Source organism: Mytilus edulis, chromosome 6, assembly GCF_963676685.1.
Source record: "Mytilus edulis chromosome 6, xbMytEdul2.2, whole genome shotgun sequence".
In the NCBI taxonomy this organism is placed as follows: Eukaryota; Metazoa; Mollusca; class Bivalvia; order Mytilida; family Mytilidae; genus Mytilus; species Mytilus edulis.
Window position 1 is genome coordinate 10,828,150 of NC_092349.1, and position 12,913 is coordinate 10,841,062.

The 12,913-nt window shown below is 33.9% G+C and overlaps 1 protein-coding gene across 2 annotated transcripts; it reads right to left on the reverse strand.

Moving 5' to 3' along the window:
- LOC139527093 (uncharacterized) lies at positions 1 to 11,641 on the reverse strand. Of its 2 annotated transcripts, none has more exons than XM_071322366.1 (4): positions 11,406 to 11,641; positions 9,237 to 9,360; positions 2,259 to 4,137; positions 1 to 1,399 (listed from the first exon to the last, which is right to left on the reverse strand). In XM_071322366.1, exons 3-4 carry the CDS (start codon positions 4,110 to 4,112, stop codon positions 959 to 961), a joined length of 2,295 nt encoding a protein of 764 aa, XP_071178467.1. In that variant the 5' UTR covers positions 4,113 to 4,137; positions 9,237 to 9,360; positions 11,406 to 11,641; the 3' UTR covers positions 1 to 958. The 2 variants fall into 2 exon arrangements, with proteins under 2 accessions (XP_071178467.1, XP_071178466.1); XM_071322365.1 differs by having other exon boundaries at positions 9,237 to 9,363.
- Between the last annotated feature and the right edge of the window lie 1,272 nt (positions 11,642 to 12,913).

The following is a 12,913-nucleotide window of genomic DNA, read 5'->3' on the forward strand; positions in this document are numbered from 1 at the left end:
TATCAACAAGGGCTATGTATATTCCATAACAGACACGATGCCCTATTCCCCGACCGCACTTACAAATGTCCAAGATTCACGAATGGCGAAATATGACTCTTTAAGTTACGAGAATTGGAACATATAGGCGTCGCCTGTGAAAGTTATTCCATAACGCAACTCGTGAGGGTGTACGATAATTATACAAGGGGATGAGTTCAACTCTATATCTCGGTTTATTAGCTCCCTTGTGAACAGCAACTGTTAATCAAAGATGTAATGATAGAAAATACAAGGAAATGGAATATCGTATCAAATGGGAGACACATAATCTGTATACAAGCGCTGATAGATTATAAAGAGCTGATGCACCCAATCCATTTCTTCCTTTAGTCAGAATGATTCAGTTTTCAACCATATCCAGTATTGTTTCGTGCATATGTTATAACCTCTAAATTGCCCGGGGGTGGAGTATACTGGTTATATTGTGCCCTGATTCCAAATGACGTGACGTCATTGCGTCCTTAACGACTTTTTAATTGCTTTTGTGATAAAAATAATAAGATTTACCTGTTACCTATTTCATAAAATTGTTTTACTTGAACTTTTTTTTCTCTTTTCTTCAAAACTTATATGTGATAAATAGATTATAACATGTCTTTTCCATATCGGCCCTGGTATCAGCCCTCGACCAATATCGGTCCTCGGCTAAAGCCTCGAGGCCGATATGGGAGTCTCGGGATGATACCAGGGCCAATATGGAAAAGGGCATGTTATAATCAATACTTATTATTCAAGAAAGGATATGAACACAAGTGTGTGCGTATTTGGGAATAATGATCCACTATAAGAACAGAAAAATATTATCTATCAGACAGGTGCACTTTCTTTAAAATTGGACTGTCTGTTTCCTATGAGTGATTGAAAATTTTTGTTCCTTTGACCAGTAATGCTTATAACCAGAAAGGTATTGTTAGCCCTACTCATCAACTATATTATCAAATAATCGACTATAAATTAGTTCGAGTTCATCTTCAAGCTCTTTTCTTTCTTCTGATCCATGGATTACGATTTCATCACAAAGACCTAGACATGTAATTCCCTCATACAGCATGATTGCCATGTGCCATTTTGCAGCATTATGGTCTGGTCTAAAAGCCCATGACGCCATAAAGCATTCCCATGCCGAATCAAGATCTCCGCTTTCCTTGAACAGGCAGCCAATCAGATTTTGTGCCGTATCAACATGAGTAAGATTAACATTTTGTTTTATTACCATAAGTAAAGAAAGTTTTGATATTTCCATGGCTTTATAATTTCCAAGCTTCTGATTAACCACAAATAACATATAAAACAGGAATACATCAGAGTCTACGGCTGCGCAATCAAACCAGTCGTCAACGTATGGTTTTCTGGGAGTCTGAAAATTGAGAAAAAAATCGGTACAATACACACATATTTACATTTGAATCATCTAATTATGAATGACGTTGATAAATAATGTGTACTGTGATATTGTGGTTCCTCTCAGGAAGTGTTACATTTCAAGTATCTTTTTTTTATCCTTTTCATATATTGGAATCAGTGCATTCAGAGTGAGTCAAGGAATTTGTACCTTCTTGATACTTGGCCTATTATAAATCATTCCACATCTCATTATCAATATCATCAACGATGGATGAGCTTTCCATATTCTAGTTTGTCAGGCTTTTACCTAACACCAGTGGCTAGCTTAAATTAACTGCTTTAACCTTTTTGTGGGGTTCATGTACATATCTATCAACTGTTTGCAGAAGTGATTTTAGTTCGTTTAATTTTTTCTGTGCAACTGTAAGGGCTAAATTGTAGATTTTATCACATTAACGGTTGAAAGAGACAATATGCATGCGTAATTATGTATCTGCACATCAACCCAATGCCTATTCAGTCACGCATAATTATGAATCTGCACATCTTCATTGTTCTAGTGAGTATGAAAAAATCCACAATTCCCTTTTACTATATTGTATACTTTAAACACATCGAAAAAGTGTATCTGTGTAAGGGAAGATAATGAACAATATATTAAACTTGATGAGACTTTCGTACAAAGTGAGAGGTTTAACGCTATTAAACCAGGTTTAATCCACCATTTTCTACATTTGAAAATGCCTGTACCAAGTCAGGAATATGTCAGTTGTTGTCCATTCGTTTTTGATGTGTTTTGTCATGTGGTTATGGACTTTCCGAATTGATTTTCCTCCTAGATCAGTATTTTTGTGATTTTACTTTTTACTTACCTCACTAAAGACGGATCGAAACATTTCGTAGTGGAGATCTTTTGGTACGATATCCCTTTCCGTTCTCAAAAACCAAACACAAACCCCAATATATTTTCTAAGAATCTCGAGCGTAGACATTTTTTCCTCTCTGATACGGTTTCGAAGAGCTTCACAGACATAACCAGACTCCTTGCTGCATCCACAATGCGTATTAAAAATTTGAGGGACAAACATTTTGTCAATTCTGTCTAACATTTCTTTGGAATCTTCGTTTCTTCCGATCATGTACAAAATGGTTGCAAGTTTCAATTGCCCGGACATCAAATCAGATTCTGTACCTTTTGAAAGGAATTTTATCGATTCATTCCAAAGATGTTCTTTCTCCTCATTACTGTTTGTGTGTAGATACTTCACACTTAGCTGAGACCCAAGGCTTGTTTGTAAAAATGGAAGGATATATGCAGAGGCCATTCGTCGATCTAAACTTGAATGCTCAAGCACTAATCTTGGATCGCAGTCCATACTCGTTCGATGAATAATTGCATTGTGTAGAGTGATACATGTATCTAGCTCTTCGTCCGCTGCAAAGATAATTAGTTCCTTTGCACATTTGATTATATAATCAAGTGTCCACATATGCAATTTGTAGATAAATCTATCCAATTCACTTTGAGATTTTTCTAATTCGGCCTGATTTGCAGGTGGAATGTCGATATCTTTGGAAATTCCTCTTGATGGTAAGGCGTTTTGTATGAGTATCCCGACAGAATCACACTTGATCTCTGTAAGATATATTGGTGACGTTTCTAAGAGTGATCCCAAAATATCAACAATTGTTACACGGGTATCAGTATTTCCTTTCCAAAGGTTTTCCTCTGGAATGAAGTAACTTGGAATGAAGCCATTTTTAAACCACTTAAGAAGCGTTTGTAAGCACATACTGATACACCGAACCAGATTGTCTGACGTCCATATGTTAGCAGGAGAGGTTTCCATTGTATAGAACATACACGTTTTGCAATGGTACGACGTCAGCGATTTTGGGGGTACTCTGGCTCTTATAAAATCCTTTTTAATCATCTTTAATGAAATGAAAGTTTTAAATTGAATTGGGTTCATACTGAACATTATCTGTCGTTCCTGGAATGAAAATGAAAGTTTCCATTGTAAACGCTTTTCTGGGCTCACGTAATGACCAACAGGAACTAAAAAGCATCCATAAGAAGTGAATCTTCCAATCATCTCGGCATTGGGAAAGCCAGATGGGCGTTGTCTGTACAACCAACTACTAGCCTGTCTTGGCCATGTCCTACATCTGTATGAAGGCACAAAGTCCAGATCTGGTACTCCTGGCAATTTTTTACTTTTTAAGGTAGTTCCAGCAGGTCCATGTATCTCGTCGTTTGTCATGCTTTCTATCAGAAATTTATTCCCTAAAAACCGGTTTCCCGTTATATCGATTTCTTCATCTTCGTCCTCCATCTCTTCAAGATTCATTGGTTCATTATTGACGACATTTTGTAGCTTTGTGTATCCAGGCGGTGTATTTTCATCAGTTATCATTAACATGTATTCTGTCAAACCCTTCTCGGGAACTTCCTCGACCACCTGAGGACGATCAACGCATATCAGACAATCTTGATCAGAGTTAAGACCAGGAGTTGTTGTTCCTTCGACTGCACTACCAAATTTATAGGTATACATCTCTAAAATGGAACTCCCGGTTATATTTTGGGTTGCAGAGATCAGAAGTTCTTGCATAATATTTCCATGTTGTTGTGTTCGACGGACGTATTCTGACGCACCAACAGTTTCGAGAATATTGTCTAAAGTAATCGAGTAAATCTTTATATCATCAACCATTCCTTCCATTTTCACAGATTTTAATACCTTTAACCTGAATGACAAAATAAAAATGACATCAGTAAATGTTTGGAAATCGATGATGCAGTTTTGAATGGAAATATTTGGCTGATGAGTATACAATATCTAGTCGTTAATAAGGTTTGAGTTGGAGAAATTAATATATTAAGACTTCTTGTAAGACTGTATTCATAAAATACCAAGCACATCAAGATATACCAATAACTGACAATGCTCATCTCAGCGTTTATGTATCTATAGAACTGTTATTTGCATTGTCAGTGTACAATTAAGATGCAGAGGTGGTTTTCATCTTTCACCAATTTGCAAATATATTTATCTGATTTCATCGGAAGGTGAACATCATCGCTAACACGCCTGGTAAACCATCTAATCTCCACCAAATGTTGAGACGGTAAAAAGTATTCTGGCACTTCCTGTTGAGCTTTTCTGGGTCAAAATATCCAAAATAAACATAGGGTAGGTCGACTTTTCGTCAATTTACTGAAAATCAATGATTGTTTTGTAGGAGAATGTCATGCCAAAGATAAATGATAATTGTAACTAATATGTCTCTTCTAGGTTAAAAATATCTGAAATTGAAGTCACAATCACTTTTCTCCTACGGATTATCATGTTTACTTTCTTTGAATCCGATAGAACTGCGATGATATTAATGATTTAGCAAGAAAATATTTCAATTATTTGTGTTTTTTTAATGCTTTACGATAAATGCTTCTGTAAATTGCAAGGCTATTTGATTGTCAAGCCTAGTCTTAGCACAGAAATGAAAAATTCTAAATGGTTGAGATATAAAGGTATTGGTTGAGTCTTTCTGTCACAATGTTGAGACTTGCTGGTTACTTTGTGTCATGAAATATATTACTGTTAAAAACATTGGCACTTAGGTTTCAAAGTTTAAATTAACTATGACTGGCAACCCAACACGCGTGCATTATTTATTATATAAAGATAAAAACTATTAAAATAGCTATGCTACAGTTTATTTCAACTAATCAAAATTTGTAAAAATATAGTTATTTTACAAAATGAACAAAGAAACTGTATCAGTGCGCGGTACTATTCGAGTGAACCTTTTTAACGGTTAACTTGATTTATGTTTTCTGTCTGTTGTAAGTTAAAATCTGAATACAGATACAATTTTAAGAATTGCCGATAGAAAAATACATGCCTTCCAAGTATAAATAAGATTAGTTTATAATATATAAATATTGATATGATTTGGAATAATTCGATTCCTAACAGACATTGTTCAATACCGAAAATGCGTACCTTTATAAAGAAATAAAATGGATAAAAACTAAACAATCGAACAGGACCCCCTTCTCTAGGTTTGTTTTTTCGTGCACATTATTTCGGGATGAGTTCTCACTCTAAAAGGTGGTGATCATTTATTTTCGAGCAAAAGATGTTATTTTTGTCATTATGATACTGATCACAAAAACAAGATATCATGATTCGATTTTAAAACTGCTTTGCAATTACTATAAGTGACGTCCAACTTCGTGTAATCACGCGTGTTGTATTTAAATAATTATAACTTAGATTGATTGTTCACAACTGCATTCAGGGCACATCCTTAATATTTGGTAATATTCTGCAACATTAATATTATACCCCGGACCCTGTCACATTAGGCCAAGATCGCACCACGATCTCTAAAAAAAATAATGCTTTTGACGATCGTAGTGCAATCGTGTAGATCGCAGTATCAGGCGGAAACCCGGTTGAAATAGAACAAAAGCATTGAAGCTCTTTGTTAGAGAAGGCGATAAATGCTTACTGAATTGTTTACTATAGTAACAAAAAATTTGTTAATAGAAACAAATAAAATGACAATTTTTTTCTCTATTACGAAGTGTTTTATTTTAAAAGCACCATTTGCATAAGTTTTCAAATTACCTATAACATTGTTAAGCAGAACAATTATGTATCAAGTCCTCGACATGGGTATCTATCAAGATGGATATAGAAAATGCATAACCTCCGATTTTTTTGAAAAATTATCACGGACGGAGAACATCAATCTATTAGTTCAGTAATTGTCGTGTCTGCCCTTCAATTAGGGACAACATAAAAAAATCAATGAAGGATAAAAAACTTAATCAAAATAGTTCGGAGGTGGGGGCAAAAATTGCTGCAAGTTATGTTAATTAATTGACATCGATTTTATATAAATCCTTATTGGTCAATCAATTTTTCCCAAATTAAGTTTAGAGGGGGGTTAGGAGGGAGGGGTTAGTGAAAAAACTATATGAATTAAGTTTTTTTTTATCCTACATTGAACTTTTGATGTCTAGTGAAATACAACAGGCACTTGTCTCAGAAAAAAATCCTATATACCTTAGTATAAGACAAATAACGGATACAAAACGGACACATAACGGACGAGTATTGTAAAAAACGGACGCTTACCGGACACTTAATCCGTTGAACGTCCGTTCAAAGTTTTGAACATGCTCAAATTTTTCCATCGGACAAAACAGACGACGACTGATAAAGCGGACAGTCCGACACTGAGCGAAATGAAACAGATATCGACCGACGTCTAAAGGATAACAACATGCGGCTTATGTACATGAACGAATTCAAAAATAGTTATCGGTTCGGCGTCCGTTCGCGCTATCTGGTGAGGTGTGACCGGAGTTTTAAGCACCAGTCACACCTTATTGGATAGCGCAAACGGACGCCGAACGGATAACTTTTTTCAATCCGTTCATGTCAATTAGGCATCCCTTAGTTTTCGTTTTATGTCCGTTCAGCATCCGTTTTATCCATCAATGTCCTTTCAGTCCGGTGGAAAATTTTGAGCATGTTAAAAACTTTGAATTAAGGGACGTTCAACGGATGAAGTGTCCGTTGTACATCCGGTAGGCGTCCATTTTTTTACAGTATGTGTCCGTTCCGTTTCCGTTTTTAATCCGTATTTTCATCAACGAACTCCCAACGGATATCAATTTTGTCAACGGAAATCCTTTTCTTTTATCCGTTAGGCGTCCGTTCGTGCTATCCGGTACGGTGTGATCACAGCTGAAGTGAGAAGTAAACATTTCTAGGCTTAGATTTAGAATAATGTGTTTTTAAAATGGGACAAATATTAACTGCGGGACAATACCTTGTGTATACTATAAATATAGATATAAGAGAAGATGTGGTATGATTGCCAATGAGACAACTCTCCACAAGCGAACAAAATGACACAGAAATTAACAACTATAGGTCACCGTACGGCCTTCAGTCATGAGCAAATATATAAAAAAGAAGATGTGGTATAAACCCCATACTGCATTGTCAGCTATAAAAGGCCCTTAAATGACAATGTAAAACAATTGTAGCGAGAAAACTTACGGCCTTATTTATTTAAAAAAAATGAACGAAAACAAATATGTAACACATAAACAAACGACAACCACTGAAATACATGGTCCTAACTTGGGACAGGCACATACATACATAATGTGGTGGGGTTAAACATGTTATAGCGGGATCCCAAGACTCCCCTATCCTGGGACATTGGAATAACAGTACAACATAAGAACGAATCAAAAAAATCAGTTGAAAAAGGCAACTCATCAGAAGTACACAAATTCAAGTGGACGTGTTTATTAATTTCATTTCAAAAGCACACACGGCGTGTCAATCTAGTACATAGGAGGGTTTATATTCGTGCAACATTTTCATTTACTCGTCTTGAATATGCATGTAGTTAGACAATGGGCGTTAATGACTCATTCAAACATCAATACTACAATCTTTGCAGTTTTACTCCTGTTCATGTTGATTTATAAACATAGAAAAAACGTTATAGAAAATAACTGTTCCACTGACATTTACTTTGGTGAAATTGCCTCCCGTTGATATATAATTTGACAATGAAAAAGAGACCCATTCCTGTGGCACGTCTATGTATTCTTTATAAAGAAGGAACCCCATACCACGATATGAGGCTGTCAGAATACAGGTCTAGTGTTGAAGATTCACAGTTAAGCACTGATTATGTAAATATAGCGCAGGGGATGCAAATTGTCCCGTGCTAACGATTTTTAAAACCTAGTTCTGTGTTATGTTGATGTTTACACCAGCACTGCAAATGTAAAGTATAGCGATGTAGATATCTAAAAGCTAGCTATTGATATGTCACTATAAGCGATGTAGGAATAAATTCTAGCTTTTGGAGATGTCAATTACACCATTATTGACTTTATAGTTTCTGTGCAAAACTGCATCTCAAACGCTAGACTATTTATCTCCAGCGCTAGAACTTTAATACTTTAAAAAACACACAGTTGTTTAATTACTATTTAGACTCTATTACAACCAAAGGTCTCTTTAGAAGCTGCTGTCATAACTACAGACAAGATTTAAATGACAATTGGAACGTTATGACGGTTGTATATTTAAATACTAATTGATACTAAGCTATAGTTAAAAGTTTCATTCACCAGAATATCTCAACCGATACCAGAAAATCTCAACATGACATACTTAATTCATATTTCGCTAAATGCAATTATAGAAGTAAAGAAAAAGAACAAACAGTAATTTTATGTTTATAAGGTTTTAGAAAAATACTAATTCACTGATATATACGTTAGTTAATCAATGATAACGCGGTCATTTTGTCAGTAGCTGACAGCACTGGCCACATTTACCTGGGGGAGAAAAGTCATTCCGATGTCATTTTAAATCATATTGGTCCATGTTTTACACGAGAGAAACCCTAATTCAATTATCTATGGCATGACATTCTCCTATTTTACAAAAAACGCATTGATTTTCAGGAAATTGACGAAAAGTCGACCTACCCTATGTTTATTTTGGATAATTTGAACCAGAAAAGCTCAACAGGAAGTGCCAGAATACTTTTTTCCGTCTCAACCATTTGGTTGAGATTAGATGGTTTACCAGGCGTGGCTAACCAATTGTTTTACTGAGCATATAATATTGATGAACAAAATGGTGACTGTTTCAAATTGTGTAATTAAGGCTTAGTCAATTCTTACGTCTTTATCAAAAGGCTTTATCGTGAAAGTTCAAAAATAAGTTTAATAATGGTATTATACAAGGATTTTTTTTGCAGATTTTCAGGGGGGAAATAAAACCAAAACGTACCTTCGGGTTTCAGTTGACTCAAATCTTTTAATATCTAAGGTATTCTACTATGCATGGGTAGTGCTAGTTTTTGTGTCCTCTTCGAATTATTGCAATTCTTTTCGGTTTTTTAACGTTGTTTCTGCTGCTAAAAAAATATATATAGTGCAGTTATGAAATATAAAAAAACTTCGGTATCATATTATTTCATATCTTAACTCAGCACTCAAATGCATTCTACCAAAAACATTAGTGTAGCGTTTACAATATTGGTTTCATATTTCATTGAAAAAAAAACAAGTGTTTACGATGTTTACATGCTTCTGTATAAAGATGTTATTAATGGTAAAACAAATTATATACGATATTTATTGCCTTATCTTGGCCTGAACTTTTTGTGGATTTCACAGGATGTAACTAATGTAGTTTTTGATATTGTTAAAAAAACGTATTACTGATCAATATTTACAAGAGTGGTCCACATCTTTATGTGATTGTGAAAAACTTTGCATGTATAGAAGAATCAAGACAGATTTTTGTCTTGAAAATTACTTAAATTTCTTTTGTGATGTTCGATTACTTACAAAACTACGTAGTGGGACACTTCAATTAAATATCGAAGTTGGTAGATATACCAATACTCCAAGAGAATTACGATTATGTAATATGAACGTTGTTGAAGACGAATATCATTTTGTCTTAATTTGTCCTGTATACAGACCTGTAAGGTCACACTATTTACCAAAATACTTTTGTTCTTGGCCAAATAGTTATAAACTGGATTAATTGTTAAAAGCTGTCAATAAAACTGTAACTATAAAATTATGTAATTATATTAAGGCAGCATTGAAAATGAGATGTCAAATTCTTACTTAACTTTGTATGATGTGTTGTTTCTGCTGTTTATTATTGTGACATACATGTAATATATGTTTTGATTGCCAAAGCATGTAAATGCATTTTGCAAATACAGTCATTCATTCATTCATTCAATAGCTAATTACTTTAATTGTGTAAATTGATAAATGCGCTAGGACTAATCAGTAAACTGCAACTGGTACGTATGCATACAATCCACTTGTATGGTGTGTAACATTAAAGCTATCATATATTTATTACGTAAAGACTTATTTTTGACATGTTTTCACGCAATCGGACAACGCTTTCCCTACAACAGTAAAGTTCCGACTATTAAAAATCACTGAGCACTACGGTATGTCAACCATTTTCATAAGATAAAATATATCATTAAGCTTTGAAATTTCATATAATATTTGTAGTTCCCCATGAGTGCTAAAATATCATTGATGAAACAACCAATTACAAACGCATAATAGATTTGGGGTTTATTTACCTTCACAGAGCATATTTTCAAGCATATAATCGAGATTTGTAAATCAAAGTCTAGTCAAAAGATGACGTGAATTTAACATTAATGTCTTGTAAATGAGTATTCATCGAAATAAAAACAGTTCGGATATTGCCATATATTTATCAGTTAACATCAAGGGTTTTGACATTATAAAAAGAAACCAATGTTAATTTGAAGGCCAAATAAGCATACATTAGTTTCATATATTAGCTCAAAACAAGTCTGCTGGTAGGGAGGCCAATCAAAAGTCATTACAATACCAATTGTCTGTAAGCATATTTATAATTAATTTAATTAAATCAAATTTAAGAGCAATACTTTATTGTTGATAACAAACTTTAGTACTTCGATAATATTTACTTCGAGGTACTAGTATGTTATGCTGCAATAAAATCAGTATCTTTTTCTAAGGTGTGTATTGATATGGTCGATGTTATCACTATTTTATCTTCATTGACAACAATAATACGAGACAAGAGGGCGGAGAACTCAAACTAGTTGAACCGAACCACAAAGATTTATACATATATAATGTTCAAACCAGTAGTCTCGGTGGTCGAGATGGCCAGATGTAATTTGGAGCTATGAGGTTTGTGTCCTTGTGTGGCCTTCGAATATTTGCCGTTGCTAACGATACAATGCTTTATTCTAGTCTTATTGGCTTTAGCCTACAAGTGCAATACATAAAATATATATCATTTACATATTTTGGGGCACTTTTATAACAATGTATATAATCTTGGCTTCTTTGAAAGTGTTTGTTCCTTGTTTCCCGTTTCCCCCACAATTATCACAATTATATGAATATAAAGACATACCTTCATTGTAAATGATTATATATAAAGTTTTCCGCCTTTACATACAAGGACGTTAGTATTAAGTTTCGGTATTTAAACATGTTTACATCATAAAGTTTTAACGTTTTATAACACTCATATAACTCAGTATTATTCATATACATTTTTTGAAATATTAGACATATTTGTGTATTCCGTCCTGTCAAAAGGTAAATTTCTTTTGTATCCTTTTATAAATCATGTAATTCAATATCTATGTACGTTTCACGTGTTTTTAATTACAACAATTAAACTATTATACTAATTCACATATAGGTTTGATTAATATTATGTGATACATAACACTGAAGATATGCACCTACATGCATGGGTAGATATCAAAATTAATTATCGAATTACGTTACTTCAAAGAAAGAAAACACCTTGTATTTTAATATGAATGAAACAAATTGTGAGGTATTCATGGTGTACAATTTCAGTTTATTTAAGGATCATACATAACAATTCAAGTATTTGATCTACCAAGTACATGAATATTATATGAAAAAACAAACCCCAACAATATTATGTTTAAAAAATCTATTTGACATACTTTAAAATTGCGTGTACTTGTTGTGAAAAATTTTACGGAAGCCAGTTAGTGCATTTTATTTTTATAATCTTGATATGATATTTTATCTATAAGTTGGAACTAAATTACGTATGTCATGGCTTTACAAAGCTAGAAATGTAGGTCTTGAGTTGCCAACATATCACCAGATCTCATTAAATAAATCACGAAGCACGATATATTTTCTAAAATTGTAAAACTTCGACACTATTATCTCGTTTAATTCTGTGAAAACTTCGTAGACGAAATCTGATTACTTTCCACATGCTCAAAGAGAGATGAAAGATACCAAAAACGGTATTAAAACTCATCATTCGGAAACGAACTGACAATACAAGGGGAAAAAACGAAAAATCACCAAAATACAAACAACAATATTAATGTGAATATAAGTTCTATCAGACAAATATCTGCTTCAATTGTCCGGATACAAAATGTTGCTATGGAGAAGTGAGATGAACTCTACGCAAAATTTAAGGATCACCAAGACAAAATTTGCATTGCGATACGGAATGTCCTCTTTATATCACGCTTTTAAAATTTTAATCATTTTAATCTTTGATTGATGCTGACGTTATATAATATCGTTGGAAGAATATATGAAGTCATGTTTAGTGAGAATGCAGATGTTTCAAATCAAATAATTTGTCCCAAAAATTTGACGTGGCGTGAACAGATATGATATACTAAATGTAAGAAGATGTGGTATGAGTGCCAATGAGAAAACCCTTCACCCAAGTCAAAATTTATAAAAAGTAAACTATTATAGGTCAAAGTACGGCCTTCAACACGGAGCCTTGGCTCACACCGAACAGCAAGCTATATAAGGCTGCTTGTGATAATAAAAGTTTACTAATAAAATGTGACTTTAATCAAAATGATAGAGCGCCAGTTTATTTCCCTGCTCGTTTTCCCGCAT